Here is an 18,371-nt window from a genome sequence, read left to right on the forward strand (position 1 = left end):
AAGCATGTTTAGCTCAGTTCAGTGACATGCAACAGGATTCTCTGTTTAAATAAAAAGAAGGGGAAAAAAAGAAAAGAAATATTCCATTGTGGAACAACATGCTTGCAACAATTGAAACTGAATGCTTGTGGTTGACTCACTTTGTGTATGTGCAAATTTTAGACCATGGGTTTGTGGAAGATAGGCGAGGCATGACAAAGTCAACTATTACAAAGTAAACTTAATCTAAATCGATAGGTATAGCAATAGACTAAGATTAAGCGTTGCATTAGATGGTGGTGTCATGGTCTCTGTGCTGGCCCTGTCATCAGTAATCAATAATCATAACATATGATTAATAGATTGTTTATTGGGATTAAATCAAATTAAACATGTGATGGATGGTGCAAATTATTCTCAAAGGGAAGGTAAAACCAGATGTTTGTCACGAGTTGATATGGTGGATGTTTTTCTTTTTTTTTTTTGTTTGTTTGTTTATTTTTTTGTTTTGTTTTTGTTTTTTTTGTTTTCCTGTTTAAGTATTTCTATTATAATCCTCTGGTTTAGAAGGCATACCTATATAAAGTAGTAAAAACCTAATTTGTTGTACATTAATGCATCTATAAGTAGATCAATTTCATCATTATTTTGTTAAATGAAAACAGAATGAGATTATACACAGTATTTTGTTTGAAACCCCTGGTTAATTTGAAACATCATATTATGAAAGCTAACATACAATGACCACTTATTACAGTTCTTAAGAAATACATTGCAACAGTGGACACCCCACCCACCATCACTTCCATTCTCCAATAGTAGTAAATGTTATTAAATATTATTATATTAAACCTTGTGGTACTGAAAATGTTCCAGGATCATTCAGATGCTGTCAGATTATTTCTAAAGTTTGACTAAAGACTCTTGTATATAATCAACAATTTCAGCTAGAATAAAAACATTATATGACTAACTAGTGCCCTAAAATGAAAAAAAATAAAACAAAACCTGTTGTTCATTCTTACTATAAAAAGTCATTCCTGACGATTGTGATACAAGAGTGTTCCGGTTTGTTTGGCCCCAAACTGCCAAGGATCCAGATGTCTTTCTTCTGTTTAGTCCTATTGAAAATTGATAACTTTGCATGTTCTCCCCGTGTATGCGTGGGTTCTCTCCAGATACGTCCAAAGACATGTATGTTAGGTTAATTTGTCACTCTAAATTCTCCGTAAGAGTGAGTGTGAATGATTGTTTGTCTCTCTGTGTTGGCCCTGCAATGGACTGGTGATCTGTCCAGAGTGTAGCCTGCCTCTCGCCTGCTAAATGCTGGGTTAGACTCCAGCTTCCCTGCGACCCTTAATGGACAAAGCAGTATAGATAATGGATGGAAAATTGATTGGGCCAGGACCAATATGGCGGGGCTGTTGACGTGTGTAGAGGTGACCAATGCAGCATCCAGCTATGTATGTCTATGGTTAGCCGAGTTCTGACGTGTGCACCAATTGGTGTACCAAGAACTCGTTCACTGACAAACGTTTTATTAGGGCTGGGCGATTAATCGATAAAATCGATAAATCGACTTTTCCATTTCTGGAGATTAATAACATTTTGAAAATCGGGATTTTTTTCCATAGTTAGTTAGCAGCAGACTTAGCCCTCCCTCCACTCCAGAATGGTGTTTGTCTGACAGATTTTCAGTAAAGTGACCCTTCACTCACGCCTGGGATTTAGCTGTGCGTATAACTGCAGTGAGAAATGCTGCTCTCTATGAGATGCAGAAATCAACTTAACCCACAAACCCTAGTTAAGAGACAACCTTCATCAGGGGAATTATTTCTGCAGTGGATCCTGTATGATAAGGATCCAGATGGAAAGAGATCACGGATGCATTGTGTCGCATATTTCAATGTAAGATATGAAGTCGTTTATATGGTGGAAAATCTATGACATTATGTGCTTTAGTTTTGCTGGGATTCATCTATATAAACAAATTAATGTTTTTAATAAGTTTATGTTTTGTAAAAGAAAAGGAAAAAAAATCGATTAAAATCGGAAATCGGATTTGGTTATAAAAAATCGGAGATTTTATTTTTAGGCCATATCGCCCAGCCCTACGTTCTATGTTGTTTGCAGTATAAACTGCGATTAAATGCGTTGATTATTTTTAATACTTTCATTTTCTAATTAAGGCCTTAAAGTCCCACCCCATCTCTCTCTTTCTCTCTCTCTCTCTCTCTGTATATATATATATGTATATCAACCGCGATTAATCGCATGAAAGTTTTGTGATAAATCTTAATCTTAGTCTTTTCCTTTAAAAGTACTGCTACATGAAGAAAATGCAGTATCTTTTGGTTGACAAAAATTAAACAAATAAACAGCTTTTAGGAACAGTTTTCTCTTTACACAGTGAGAGTTAAAATATTTCTTGTAAATCTCATATTAAATATTAATGCAATAAAATTAAATATTTATGACAAAGAAGGATGAAAAATGTCAGAATTTATTAACTGATAGATATAAAGTCAGCAGGATGAATTTAAGCAGTGCGAATCTGCCTTATTTCGAAACATTGAGGGAACAATAGCTGATGGATATCAGCCATCAGGTGAACAGATAAAAAGAAGGATTAGAATCTCAGAGCTTATAGATTCTGAGGTGAGATAAATATTCACAATATGCACAATAACTTTATTCCATGCACCTTTAGTGGTGCATTATCCAGATTTCATGCCTATAAATTTTCTAACTTTCTAACTGTCAGGTGTGTAATTTAATTACAGACATGCGTGGTGGCCAAGGAAAGTCCAGAATCTCAGTTAAAAGCTATATATATATATATATATATATATATATATATATATATATATACACATATATATATATATATATATATATACACATATATATATATATATATATATATAACCAGAGGATTTTGTTTCAGTGGGAATTGACATCACCTTCATAATTGCTGTTGCAGATTCAGACATTAGAGGTGAGGTGAACATGTGTGTGTCTGTTTAACAGAGTTATTTGGCATCCAAGAGGTAGCTTTTGTTCAGTGTCTCACTGATGCAAAGTGATGTGGACTAATTCTACATCTGCTCCAACCAAACAGGGCCTGAAAGTTCTGCCTAGTCCCCGATAAATTGCTTTCTCACAACTCATCTTCCCTGCTCTTTCTCTGTGCATGAATTAAACTTCATTTTCACCACATCCCCTTTGCATTTTGAAGTGATGGACAGTTAACTGGATATGACTTTGGGGATTGATGTGTGTGTGTTTGTGAGACTGAAAGTTGGATTGGCTGTTTAGAGGATGTGTGGCCCTGAAATGGGCTCTTGTCATGTGGGCTCAAACTTTGAAGACTTGATTGTAGCCTCACAGTGTAAATATCCAAACAAACAGGCAGCGGTTAAAATGTGCTATCACTTTGCCTGGTATTTACATTCTGCTTCTTCTCTCAACTCAGTTTCTCTCAGTCTCGCTCTTGCATTTGATAGTTTGTATTTATGTTCTGGCTTTTTTTTCTGTGTCCTTCTGCTCATTGTGTTTCCCATCTTCCCATTCCCTTCATTTTCACAATGTGCCAATTATATTTGGAATATGTGTTTAAAGACCTTCTGACAAGAATTGACATTTTTAAATAATTGTTTCAAAGTTCACTGTGAAATATCACAAATCAGCCATTTGGAACACTCAAACAGCTGCATTTAGTGTCCTTGTATAACATCCTAGCATTTTATATTTATCATGCCCAATGAAACAAATCCTAAGATGAAAAATTGAGCCCATTTTGTTGTTCTTAAGTAGCTTTAAGCGCAACTGTTTATGCATATTTGCCCAACCGCTACAAAGCATGCCAGCCTTTACAAATTTGTTTTCCACAGCTGTTCTGCATAACATCGCCACACCATCATGCACAAGTGGAAGTCTTGTGAAGGGAATCTATTCATAATTCAAAGAAACTACAAGGCACAACCTATGGCATTGTCAGATATAACAAATTGAGGAGGAAAAGAGTTGAATTTGTATCTGCTTACAGAGGTTGACTACATTATACATACTGCAGGAGCCGCTGAGTGTGGGGTAATAGGATATATGATGGATGGCCAAGCCGTATGGGCTCCCATCCCTCTGGGTTATTCATCTGTTTATCTGCTTATTTATTTATTCTTTCACCCAGAAAGACCCTCACAAACTCAAGATTTACCTAAACTACATAACAGTAAAAAGAAAAAAAGTAAATGAAAAAGAGGAAGAAGAAGCTGAGCGTTTGCCAATATGGTAATAGGTTTGAGAACTCTGTGGTCTGGAAGTCCTCTATTGTGCAAGTGTCAGGTGTAGTCATGTCTGTGCAAGTGTTCATGGGTGGTGCTGATAGTTTGAAATTGCCTGCATTTTGTTGAACAAAGGAATTGAACTGTTTCTCAACAAGAACGGTTTTGAAAAGTTTTGAAAAGACAGTAAATGAAAAGGCACAATTCATAATTTGTGTAGTAATCTGACAAGTCATTGGAAAAATGAAATCCCAAATGTACAAAAACATTGAAATGTTAATTCTTTATGTGAAATTAAACGGAAGACTTTTCTTAGCTGACAAATAGAAAATGAGTGATGCTATACCTTGCTAACACTAGAACCGCCAACCTGATTTAACTTTCTTCAATATCTATCTCAAACCTCATGACTTTTGCTGATCTTGTCATCTTGTGAATTTTGAGGTATCTGATTCAAAACAAAAAGATTATTCTAATTTATAGACATAAATAACACTGAGACATCACAGCGTCAGCATTGCTAGGCAACTGGGTACTGATACAGAAAAAAAAAAAAAAAGAAAGCTAGAACTTACCTTCTTTGGTTTAGTCTTTTGTTATGACTAGCAAATCCAACTAAATGATTTTATTAAGTCATCATAAACTCAGATGGGTGAGAAATGATGACAACAGGACCAAATTAAGAGTAGACATCCCTGAAAAGATGCTGCAGCACTTTTTTATCTGAAGTTACAACTAGAAGATTACCTGTTGCAGTGCTTTATGTTTTGGACACCAAATATGTGGGTCCTCTACTGGAGCTGCATCAATGCTGAATGACCCAGCGTGCGTTCATTATTGAACTTTGCAAGCAGCTGCACAGTGAGCACATCCCAGATTCTTTACCGCCAGCAAATGAGCTCATCATGCAAACGATGCTGAGCCAGGGAAAGATGGCATCAAACACAAGCGTACAAAAAAACAAAAACACAAGAAGATGCTTGAAGTGCCGGTGTGAAGTCTGTGGGCAGTGTGCAGCAAGCATGTATAGCAAGTGTGTACATCGTGTGCACTGAATATGAGGAGTAGGTCACGGCACATGTGTTTCTTTATTCATTTAAATGATTTTGTCAGCTCTTTCTTTAACTAGTTTGAACACATTTTAATCATAAATCCAATATTCATTTAGTTGAATTCTACCATGCCGCACAGATTTACTTGGTGACACACTATTAGCTTTATTCTTCTGTGTGACAATCAAATGTAGTATTGTGGAGACCTGGCATTGTATGGTTAGTGTTTTAGTACTGATGCTTCAGCTCTGAACTGTTTCGCTATTGTAGATCTCATGCAGCTAGCTAACTGCAAGCCACTGGCATGTAGTATAAACACACGCACACACACACACACATATATATATATATATATATATGTGCTTAATCCAATTTTAGTAGCTTCTGCTACAGATAAATAGACAGACAGACAGACAGACAGACAGACAGATAGATAGATAGATAGATAGATAGATAGATAGATAGATAGATAGATAGATAGATAGATAGATAGATAGATAGATAGATAGATAGATAATGTGTTAATTAACACCGCTTTTCTTCTTTTAACGTGCATTAACATAATTTTTTTTTCTCAAAGTTCTTTTCTCTGAGAGTAGCCATATAATGTCTTGTCCTGCTGCAGCGGTGCATCTGATGTAAAGAGGAGAGAGAGGGTTTATTAAAATGATGTGACGTTTTCTGTCTTGCACTTAAGAAAGAAGAAAAAGAACTGACATTTCTCTTTGTTCGTTAAAACCTGTGCAAATGGGCAGAAAATTGTGATTTTTGGATGGGGAAACTGCTGCTAAATCTGTGTATTTGTTTAGTGCAGGGTCTGCAACCTTTACAATCCAAAGAGCCATTTTTTGCTTCAGCCCAGCTAAATAAAATTCATTTCGAACAGCAAGACCATTTGAACAGACAACTTAAATAAATATCTACGATAGAAATTTTGTCGTAATTTTTGAAGAACCAAATTTTTATTACTCTTTTTGGGTTTTAAAATAAAGAGGATAGACAGACTCTCTTCTGTAAGATGTGTATATATATATCTAAATATATATAGACATATATATCTTATTGAGTCAGTTGGTAAAATGATGTATGAATTCTGCATTATGATCTAAAATATGGTATAGATGATCATCATATAAAGTACATTACATGTTGCATTTACTGAGGATTGGCTTGGTGTTTCTGTTTATACAAAACAGTAAAAATAGGCATATTTCAGGCATATTTGTGAATGGTGATTAATCATGCTTAATTAATTTGTAAGCTGTGAGGTATCAAGAGATGTTGTGTATCTGAGTGCAGTGGGCAAAGATTTCCATGAGGTGATGGCTGATGAAAAAAGCCACCTGATCTCCTTTGTCGCAAGCTGTGATCTCGGGATAGTTAGGAGGACACTATCTGTGGACCTTAGTGGTTGAGAGGACGCATACCATCTCATTAAGTCAGAGATGCATGTCAGAGCAATGCCATTTAAAGTTTTGAAGGTGAGGTTTTGAGTTTATGATCCCTGTCTTAATTAATCCCATAATCCATACCTTGGAATTCCTTGTGTAAAATGGCCCCCAAAACTTTTGCCTCTTACTGTAACAAGTGGTCTTTGTATTTTGAGAAACTTTAATGCAATATTCATGTCTAAATACTGTCCAAGAAATATTCAGAAGATATTCTATTACAGTCCATCTACAAACAATGCAGGTGTGTTACTGGCATCTCAACAGGGGATGTTGTCATCGCACTGATTGTTCCCAACTCAAAAAAGAAAAAAAGGTTCCTTCATTCAGATTCAGACTTAAAAAAAAAAAAAAAATCCTCTTTGGACCAATATTCAACATTAACCCACTGAGATTCACTGTTTGATCATTAGCATGGACAGAATTCCACTTGGGCCTGTCGCCTTTCTAAATTAAAAGAAATGGTAAAAATTCCATCGGCTGCGAGTGATGCCTCTGGCTCAATCAGTGGCAGTGGCTTGGCAAACTGCGTTTTTCTTTTAACTTTCAATTCTCCTAAGCATCCGTGCTTCACAGCCCCTAGGGCTATTGCCTTTCTCAATCTGTCCCTGGAGAGGTAGGAGTTATGGTCCCTGTCGATTGAGGAGAAAGGGATGTTATTCCCCTGTCACCTCCTGGTCGCGCCGCCATCCTCCCTGCCCTGATCTACAGCCTCACCCCCCACCACCACCCCTTATCGCGGTCCTCTCTCCTCCTTCCCCACATTGGTTTGTCGTTGGCTGCCGGCTATGTCGTTGCCATGGGCTGTTGAGATGAGGATGATGAAAAAATGTTCTTGGGGAGGGTGTGGTGGTGTTGATATTGGTTTAGAAGTGCTGTTTGGAGCTGACAGTGAATAGTGAATGCATAAGTACAATGTTAAGACACTTGATTAAAAGCTCGGTATGTTTGCTTAGTATAGAAATGCACTTGTACACAATAAATATATACAAGAGTGAGAGGAAAAAAAAAGTGGGACAAACAGAGATTTGTTTCTAGGTGGATGCACGCTTGCATGACAGTCTTTTAAAGAACAGCCTTGCAAAATGCTGTTCACCAAAACAGAGAACAGTGTCCCCTCTTTGCAGGAGAGGGGGTTGGTGGAGTGGGATACGGGTAGTGGGGGAAAGTGTGAGATAGCTTGGCCCAGGGGAAGTGACCTGCCCCAGAGCACATGCAGGTCCTTGAATGACATGCTTGATAGTGACAGGGTTAAACATAAAAGGCAGTGAGCTGACGACTACATGTGGTGCGGCTAACGAATGTCATGGGACCCCTTCAAGGTGTGGTTTTATGTTGGCTAGCTGCCTGCTGCTAAAATTTTAGCAATCACATATTTTGAAAGTGTCTAATTGAATCTATCTATCTATCTATCTATCTATCTATCTATCTATCTATCTATCTATCTATCTATCTATCTATCTATCTATCTATCTATCTATCTATCTATCTATCTATCTATCTATCTATCTATCTATCTATCTATCTGTCTATCTATCTATCTATGATAGATACAAGATTCAATTACATACTTTCAAAATATGTGATAGCTAAAATTTTCAAGCAGGCAGCTAGGCAACATGCAGGGCAGGAGTCTGCAGCCAAAGATGAAAAGTCACGCAGAAGTCAAATCAGTTTTCCAACGGGAGGGGACCGGTAGAAGACAGGCGGTGGTGGCCTATAGCAGGTCCTTGGTTCTTCTTCTGAGCCCCTGACCCGGGTCTAAGGCTCAGGCTGTAGTGGAGTGAAACTAGCCGAGTCTTTGGGTTTAGCTTCAAGCTGGTGCCAGTGGTCATCGCTGGGCTCCTGTGAAACTCCAGCAGTGGAATTAGCAAATGGAACAGGGCCTCACAGCTCCCATGGAGCAGCAGCTACAGGTGGAGCAGTATACTTTTTTGTAATAATAGTTCTTGGTATAATTTATTTACACAAATGATGAAAACTATTAAAAATGAGGCAAAGGAAAACTGTACTGTATGAGTCAGAAGCATATTGTACATCAGGATCAGCAACTATCAGCTTGTCTCTGCAATTCTCCTTTTTGTTTCAAACTCTTCTTTCTCTCTAGTTTCTCTCATCCTTTCTCCTAAATATCCCATCCTGTCTTATAGTTGTTCCCAGAGCTCTTTGTGATTCTTCATCACTCATTCTTTTCTGCCATAGTCATATTCCTATACTTCTATTTGTAGATGGATGAGCAGCAGAGCAGGAGCAACCGCATAGCAGATTTTATAGCCTGATCAATTTTACATTGGCCTATTGAATAGCTTTTATTGCCCTTCTTTATTTTTAGTTGTAACCTACAGACTAGTCCACTGCTGCGGGACTGATGTGATGACTTGCAAGAGAGAGGGAGAGGGACAGTAAATTTTAATCCATTGTCGGTGGAAAATTACACATGTTTAATTGATATTTATTGGCTAATCATGATATTTGAGTTGTTGAGGCTCGGCTCATAAAAGAAAACAGGTTCAATTAGTAATGACATTTTAAAGACTGAACCTGACAGAAGAAATGTTTGAATAACCAACTTCCTTTATCTAATATACAGTTCATTGATTTGGATTGAAAATGTTACACATACAATTTAATGCAGTAGCTAGCTAAACTTTGTGCTGTTGTAAAGTGAAACATATATCTGTTATTTTATCTTCCTTTTTTTGTGGATTAGTCTGGTTTGTGCTCCAAGATGTATACAAGATTTACAATTAACTGCAACTTTTAAATTAGGAATTAAAAAAGCGACAAATTGGGAGAACTCTTAAGAAAAATTTGTAATATGATGAAAGTCTGAATGCACATTATACTTTATTGCCTTTAATGGAAACTATTTATAGGGAAAACAATAATAAGTTTACAGCACATATTTATTTAATTAAGAACCTAGTTCTTCTGTCAGCATTTTCAAAACCTAAAGATGTTCCGCAGAGTTGAAAAAAAAAATCACTGCTGAGTTTGAGTTTGATTTAAAATTATGTATGTAAAATTAAGTTCTTCCAGTGCAACTGCTCTCCTTTTTTCCCCTCCCTTATTTTGCCTTGTTAAGCATTTCTGCACTCAGAAATCATAAAATAAAATACAAACGTGGTGCATAATTTGATAATTGATGTGTTAAAACCACCATTTAAAAAATTGCAGTATTATTAGGTATTTTTTCCAAATATAATCCAGTAATGAACTACCAATCACTGGTTTGGTCTGCTTTATTCTCTGTCACATTCACTGTGACTTCAGCTCAGCTACTAGAGTGCAAGAAAGGTGAAATTTGAATGTGTTTGCATCAAGATTTATTGACTGCATATAAAAAGAAAGAATACCAGGATCATTAAGTTCAACTCTGCTGCCATCAAGCTGATGAAAGCCCCCCACACACAAATTCCATAATGCCTGGTGTATGTGCTTGTGTGTATAATAGATGTGATAAGGTAGATTGATTTCTAATATAAACAGTAGACCCGTCTACTGACATCCATATGGCAATGCCCTCAGTGTCCCTTCCAACCTCAATCTGTGTGTGTGGGACATGCAGACTTCATGGTGCTGCATGGAAAAATTTAATATTAGTGTATCTTTGAGTTAATTTTCTTTCCTTTTTTCAATATTGACATATATTTTACAAATAGCATATTAAAGCTTCTGTGTATGTTTTTGTAAGCATGTGAATTGCTGACTTATGGCTCCCAGAGGGAGCAGTAAGCAGATTAGTTTACATGTAGGCTATGTTAAAAAATCTGTCCCTCGCATGCACTCGCACACATAAAACGTGGATTCTCGCAAACACATGCCGGGGCAGGTTAGCCCTCCTTCACACCAGCACCTGCTCCGCTGAAGGTGAAAGAAGTGCTCACTTGAGCTCATTGAAAAGTAGATGTGACAGTAAATTTTTCAGGCCCTTGTGAGATGGGAGATCTTGTTATAGCAGTCAGGATGGGGGTCAGGGCAGTGGCTGCTTGATGATTGAGGAAAAGAGAAGTAAATTCATTCTGCTTCGGGCACTTTGTCAAGTGCCAGTAGCTTACCGTTGAGAGCCACTCACCCATCACCGTGTTACGGCCCCAGAGGTCACATCCACCACCATAAATCTGCCTCGCCTCCTCGCCTGCTAAACCTATTGCCTTACTCTGACTGAACACGGGCAGGCAGAGATGCTGCAGCTGCTGCTGCCGCCACTCATAGTCACTCAAATGAAAAAAAGAAGACAGAGGAGGTAATATAGATTCTCCTGTTTGATGCTGCTGATGGTGTAAGAGCAGGACACTGGGTGAGGAGTTATAAAAGGGAGATGGTTGTGTGTTTGTGGAAAAAGGTTTGATAGTAAGTAAGTACAGCTGTATTTAAGAATACATGTGTGCAAATGCTTATTGTTCTTAGGAGTCTTTACAGCAGGACTTATTTAGTTACTTTTGTAAATCCAATGTTTGTTTGTTTTTTTTAATGGTTCTAATAGTGATTTAAAAACACAAAATTGTGCACAATCATCACACAAGCAGGACATGTAACAAAAGATTAGTAGGCTGACTATACAAAGACAACAATTCCTCCATCATCTTCAACTCAACTTCTTTTTCTTCCTGCTCCAGTCACATCCCTGCAGAAATGCTCTCTGTTCTCCCTCCTCCTCTTTAATAACATTGTACAAGTTCTCATTCTGCTAAAAGATCTCTGGCCAATCAGTGTATCAGGTGTATTGTGATACATACCATAGCTACTTGACTGGATTGGAAACAGGGGAGTTTAGAGGTGCAGGTCATTGCCTTGGACTCTTTGATATGTTCCTCAATTTGCTGCAGGTGAGGCCCTTTATTGTCTTGGAGGGCTGTTACTATGCACATGCCATTTTTTTTAACAAGGTATAATGAGGTAATGCAAAAGTAGCATGAAACTCAAGATTTACCAACTAAACTTTGAATTTGGTTTTATTCACTTCAACTATTATAACTTTTAATGTTATAGATGATTGATTTATATGTATTGATTAAGGTGGATTTTGACTGCAAAATCAAATGTATGTCCTTTGCTCAATAAAAGTCACCAGCTTGGAGCTAGTTCTCAGACTATAAAATATCATTGCTATATAACTACTATGTTAATAATGTAGTAATTATATTTTTCGTTAATAATTTGCATTTCCGTTTATATTTTATTGAAGGCTAATTTTTCTTTTTTCACTTTTCTGTAATTCTATAAATACACATTTTTTAGTTCTCTACTGATATCTCAGTAATACCATTGAAGTTAAATCTTTAAGCATTGATTATAATGTAGTGAAAACGTGATATTGACACAAAATTGTATATTGTGACTTGACACAAGAGTCATTCATTCATTTATTCATTCGTTCATATTTTTTTCAGTTCTTTGTTCTTTGGAAGTTAATATGTAAAAAAACAACAACACAACATAAAAAATGTACTTTTCGGTCAGATTTCACATTATAGTGAAATTAAGTTAAGAACTGTGATACAGGTTTTTGGAAGAACAGGGTCATCATTTTTCCCTTTTTTAAGAATGTTTTTTTACCGATGCTTTAGCTGAAGTCTTGCTTGACCACATTGTTTTCATATATTCTCCACCATTTTTCAAATGTTCAGTGAATGACATTCTTAAAGTGGCCATTTTCCACAGTAAGCCTTATAGTCTCTCATAAGGTTACATGAAAACACTTACTCATACACAAACCCTGAAAGATCCCGTTCTCTGCTCCTAAATTGATAATTGATATATTATCATGAAATTATTGACATTTATGCCATATGCTAACATTTTTCTAGGATGGTGGTAGAATCCTAAAGTCAAAAATAGGTAACAGGATATGGATCTGGTGTAGAAGTCTGGTGTGTGTGTTCATGTCTTGATTTTGAGCGATCGTTCCTTCCAAAAGTTGTCGTCATGCACCATAACTTTATGTGATCTTATGCTTTCAGCTGTCTGTGTAGGAGTGTGTAATTGTTTGTGTGTATGTCTGTACATGCCTTTCAAGCTTGTAGTATGTGACTGCCAGCCTGCTTTCAATATAAACTCTTATTAGGTGGTGATTATCCTGCCTGCATCTGGTTTTTTTCAGCAAATGACTGGAAGTTGGAGAGGCCAGGGGCAGGCTAGGAAGAAAAGAGTAAAAACTTCCTGAACTCAGCTTTCACCCTCCATCTTTTACCTCCAATGTTCACTCTTTCAGGAAAACACCTTGTTTTCAGGCTAGTATTTCTCTAAGACACACTAGTAACACAATTTAACAACAATACCATGATTAATATCATGGTTATATACATACAGTGTTTGCAACAGACCAGGTAGCAAATTATGGCACTCCCCTAACACCAATCGAGTGATGCAGTGCCATGGTGGTTAGTAGCGTTGGTCATCATGGTGTATGCAAAGTCGGCAGCGGGCAGCATTCAAACATACTCTTTTTCTGTGCTGCCATATTAAATATAAACATGTATGCTTATCTGTTGTTCTTCATAGTTCATCTGAAATTATTCAGCTCAACCTCAATTCTTTAAAGTTATTATTTATTATTGTTTATTTTACATTGCAAATATTGCAAAAAGGTGCACTTCAGATGTGCCTAGTGTCGGTGAATCCATAATGTAATACACTTGCATATGTTGTTCTTCGTCAACACAGAAAAGTCTCATTGGCTGTTTGTTTTTTCCAAATTTAACATCGGATGATCGATGATAATCCCAATATCAAATTGAAACAATCATTGATATTCGTCCTAAAATCTAGGCCTTAAAAGAATAAAATCTCATTTGTGCCACCCTTTTCCTACTCAGTGCGCCTGCTCGGCCCCTTAATAAAAACTTCTAAACCTGCCCCTGTATATAAATCCTTTCTATCACCTGTCAACCACCTGGTTAGAGAAGCTCTGCTCTGATTTGTATTTCAGAACCTGTTCATAATTTCCCTTCATCACATTCATGGCTCCTAAAATGCAAACCAACGGTTTAGAGAAGACATCCCCTTGTTTCATCTTGCTGTTTCACTCTCACTAGAAATCTGAACCTGATCCATCTGGCTGTATTATAACTAGCAGATTTCACAGCTGTGGCTCCTGCAAACCTCAGATATTAATGAAAATAATATCAAATAAATCCAAACAATAGGCTATCTAATTAAAACAGGCCACCGTTGTGCACCAACATCCTGCAAGGTTCCTCCTCCTCAACACGAGCTGCATCATAAACAAGAGAAACGGTATCTGCGGCTGATCATCGATAGGCCACTGTTCGAACCTCCCCCCAGCCGAGGCTTGAACCAGCAACCTTCTTGCTGTGAGGCTGCAGTGCCATCCACCACACCACTATGCAGCCCTTAATGTTTCATATGTGATACAGTATATAGTTTCTGAGAGTTTCTGAGACCCATTGCATTACTGTATGGTTAAAGCCTGGCTCAAACCCTATTGTAAATAATCTCATACTTGTCTGATGCCCTTGGTGGATACATTTTGCTCTAGGTGTGTGTGTGTGTGTGTGTGTGTGTGTGTGTGTGTGTGTGTGTGTGTGTGTGTGTGACTATGGTTAGGACATGGTCAAAGACATTTAATGATTTTGAAACATAAACAATATAATGACTGTTTTGTACTCATCAAATATTAGCCATCTTAGGGAGACCATGGCAAAACTTTGGCTGACCACTAAGATTAACATAAAACATACTACCCCGGCCCATGCCCTTTCTATATTTGTCCTACCTCTCCACCTTAACCCTCCCTTCATATGTTCTTCAAAGGAAAAACTCTGTCACCTCAGAATGATGAACTTCTTTGGTGCGTTGACCTTTCTCCTTCGGACTAGCCACCCGCCTTCCTAGCCTCTTAGATGTAGATGAGACAGAGACAGATGAATATATTTTGTAATGTGTGTGCATGCATGTGTTTTCCTGGGAATGGTGGGCGGGAGTGTCATGCAGCGACACAGTGAAATTAGTTTTGCTGTTGGTGGATAGTGGCCATCCCACTATCAGATCAGCAGTCATTCTGGGAGATTAATCCAGACACAGGCGGCCTGCTGCAGAGCAGCCATTACAGGCCCTGAATGGGAGGAGAGCAACAGACAGGTAGACAGACAGATGAGGAGGACAGGTTCATGACAATGATAAACCTACAAAGATTATGTCCATATATCTATAGTACAGCATGTGTAAGACTTCCATGTGTAAAATACAGATTGTTGTACTGCTCAGGACATAAATATATCATTGGCCATCCACCCGACATATGTAAAAATATCTTGAATACTGTATTCACATTACCTGAACTGAAAGTCTTTCATGAATTTATGCAAACTTGGTGTTGACATGATGGGTGATCTGTTCTAACTTATTGCTTACAGTTAAACTGCATGAAATTGGAGGATAAATACAAATGTGCATTTTGAAATGTGATGAAAATAAGCTAACGTTTAATTAAAAACAGCTAAATAAAAAGTGGATTTATTATTTGTTACTAAACATGGGTTTATGATAATAGTTTGCTCTGCTCACTTGCTTACATGGTGGTTATCTTATTTAGTTCAGCTTCTGTTTTAAGCCACCAAGAATTTCCCACATATTATTACAAACATGCAAAACTATATACTACATCTATGTCTCATGTCGGACCTGAGAAGCTTGACAAACAAGCTGAGACAGGATGGGAGAAATAACTGCTACCCTGATATCTGGTAAAGCAGTTTGTTTCCCAGTTAGCAAATATTGCTAAACAAATCAACAAATGTAGGAAAGAATTCTGCAGTTTTTTATTTATTTATTTTTTATTTATCATTTTATACCATTTGACTCTGGGTCCATTCGAAAACAGTGAATGAACGAATAAATTAATAGATTTTTTCTTTTGATAGTGATTTTAGTAGTTTTACTTACATTTTGCCATTTGGTATTACGAATGCATACATGAATAATTGTTGATGGCATGCCAGTACATGCTTTGAAATATTTATTTGGTAGATTTAACACTTAAGAAATAAGAATAAAACTCTGACATTTTATTACCTTCAAATATGTAATTTATTACCTTTTAATTGCTATATGACTTTTTAAAAGCCTTTGTTTCCTCTGTTTACGCTAAGCTCATATGTGCACTCATTCAACTTTCAGTATAGCTGATGTTGTGTCCTTTATGTGTCTTTCTGCAGGTCATCAGTCCATTCCCTGTGTTTCAGAAAAGTCCCTAATCCAAATCTCCAAAGGCACTCATCTGGATAGAAAGGTGACTGACATCTTACACATGCACACAGTGCTCACAGCAAAGTTTAGCAGTCACTGGCCTGTTGACGTTTAGATAAGCTTGAAGTTCGATGCATTAGCCACTAAGTTCCATTGCATTGTGGTATACACTCACCTGTCACTCAGTGCCTCTAAGCTTTACAAATGCCTAGGAATATTGGCTTTTTGTATTATGTTGTAGTCAATGCCTGCGCCAGAAGACATAACTCGCAAGGGCATAAGAGGACGGTGGTGGTAATAAGTACATGATGTATTTTAGACTGTGTAAATTAAAAAAAAAAAAAAAAAAAAGAGATTACAGAGCTAGCCTCTCTGGAGTCTTTGAGCCATGTTGTGTTGAAAGTGTCGTTTGTTTCAGAGAAATGAAATAGCATGATAAAAGATTGCATTTGACATTTTAAATTAGACAGATAATTGTTGAATTCATATCCAAGGCTCAGTTGACATGTATGATAAAAACAAAAATACCAATAACTAACTGATCCAGTTGGCAATGGACATCCAACTTATACGCTCTGTGAAGTAAAATAGCCATTTTCTTTTTTTCCCAATGGAGTCTGATATGGCGAGAGCAACATAACTTAAGCTGTGTCCCAATTCAGAGTCTACATATTTGGGATTGCACAGACTACGTAAGCTATGGAGTGTCCTACGTAGTCTGTGCACTCAAAAGCCACTTACCGTTCATGAAATGGGACAGCTTACTTAGCAGACAAAAATTTCCCATGGCAGCAACGTAGGACGTTCAGTCCCTTAAACCTCCTCCTAAAATTACTTTAATTTCCATATCATAGGACACTTTAGTGAATGTTAACACTGACTGAGTAATAATATAAAAAACAAACCAAAAAAACAAACAAACAAAAAAAGAAAAAGAACTATGTGAGACTGTTGTTTTCCACTAGGTATACACTCTTCATTAACCCCTTACAAATGCACGAATATCAAATATTACAGAATGCCACCCTTTAAGAAACGTGTTTTCAATGTATTTGGTTCTGTTACACTTATACTAAAGTGAGGTAAACAAAAAAATGTACTCTCTGGAGTTTGGTTGCTCATTTGCCGTCATCTTGTGCGCAATAAATTCTGGGAGTAAAGAGGCAGCGAAGGATCCATCACCAGTAGCCTTCGCTACAGGCCAAACGCAGAGCGGGTTTGTAGGGTGGATTCGAAGGCCCTTTCCAAATGAAACAGTGCTTGGCGCGCCACTGTGGTGTATGTAGCAGATGAACCTGCACTTTGAATTGCATAGATGCTGAATTGGGACATAGCTATAATGTCTTAACTGTTCCATAATTGTATGTTAAGTTAAAACCCACCAAAACCAATGACCTCTTTTTTCTTTTTTGTAATTCAATCCCACTATGAAAAACAAAGATACTTTTTTTGCATCACTTCTTAAAATATAACATCAAAGATACATGGTGGTGAAAGTGGGGTCATGGGGTCCTCACTCTAGGAAAAACTACTAAATTGAAAGGTTTTCTTTTTTCTTTTTTTTTTTTTTTTAACAAGGAGCTGTATGTGGTCCTTGTGAGTACTGTCCTACCTATATAAGAATTATAAACTAAAGCTAGGCCACTCAGGAAGGGTTCATGATAATGTTTTTCCTCTCCTTTTTTTACCTTTTAAAACAACTCAAAACATTTACAAGAGTTCAAATGAATGCTGTACTATGGATTTTTACACTTTTCATTTTACTTTCACAAAATCAGGAGAGTAGGAGAGAGACAAGACAGCAGGAAGAGAAGGAGGGAATGGCATGCAGCAAAATGCAGACCTGATCCTGTGCTGGTTGCTTTATCCTCTGTACATGAGACACCATGTTGAGCATCTGTTTGAGCCCTAGTAGGAAAATATTTTAATAAAAGCCTCATATGTTTTTTTTTTTTTAGGCTAAACAGCTGTTAAGTCCCAGTAAGTTTTTTAATAAGTTGCTCTTCTCTCTTTAAATGATCTGTGATCATAAAAAATTCAAGAATTTCTTCCATCTAAGTTTCTTCCTTGAAGATTAATGTTCACTGACAAGTCAGTGTGTTTTAATAGCGTCAGCAATGTCCTTAACTGTTTTGTTTGCAGACCAATAATTTGCCCCTTCAGAAAAAAATAAACTTTTTCCACAAATACAGAATGTCTTCTGACATTGCTGATTAAGAAATGAAAAAGCTATATAGAAATGAAAAAGCTACACACACACACACACATATATCTATCTATCTATCTATCTATCTATCTATCTATCTATCTATCTATCTATCTATCTATCTATCTATCTATCTATCTATCTGTCTGTCTGTCTGTCTGTCTGTCTGTCTGTCTGTCTGTCTGTCTGTCTG

General features: G+C 37.0%; 1 protein-coding gene across 3 annotated transcripts in view; it reads left to right on the plus strand.

The window, feature by feature from the left end:
• LOC121653618 (adhesion G-protein coupled receptor D2) overlaps positions 1-18,371 on the plus strand; it is an 89,672-nt gene that overhangs the window by 56,155 nt on the left and 15,146 nt on the right. For all 3 annotated transcript variants that reach the window (XM_042007207.1, XM_042007208.1, XM_042007209.1), the window contains one exon: positions 15,942-16,015. In XM_042007207.1, coding sequence (XP_041863141.1) covers positions 15,942-16,015 — 74 coding nt within the window. The remainder of the gene's footprint in view (positions 1-15,941; positions 16,016-18,371) is intronic.

Source organism: Melanotaenia boesemani, chromosome 14 (genome assembly GCF_017639745.1).
Source record: "Melanotaenia boesemani isolate fMelBoe1 chromosome 14, fMelBoe1.pri, whole genome shotgun sequence".
Lineage (NCBI taxonomy): Eukaryota > Metazoa > Chordata > Actinopteri > Atheriniformes > Melanotaeniidae > Melanotaenia > Melanotaenia boesemani.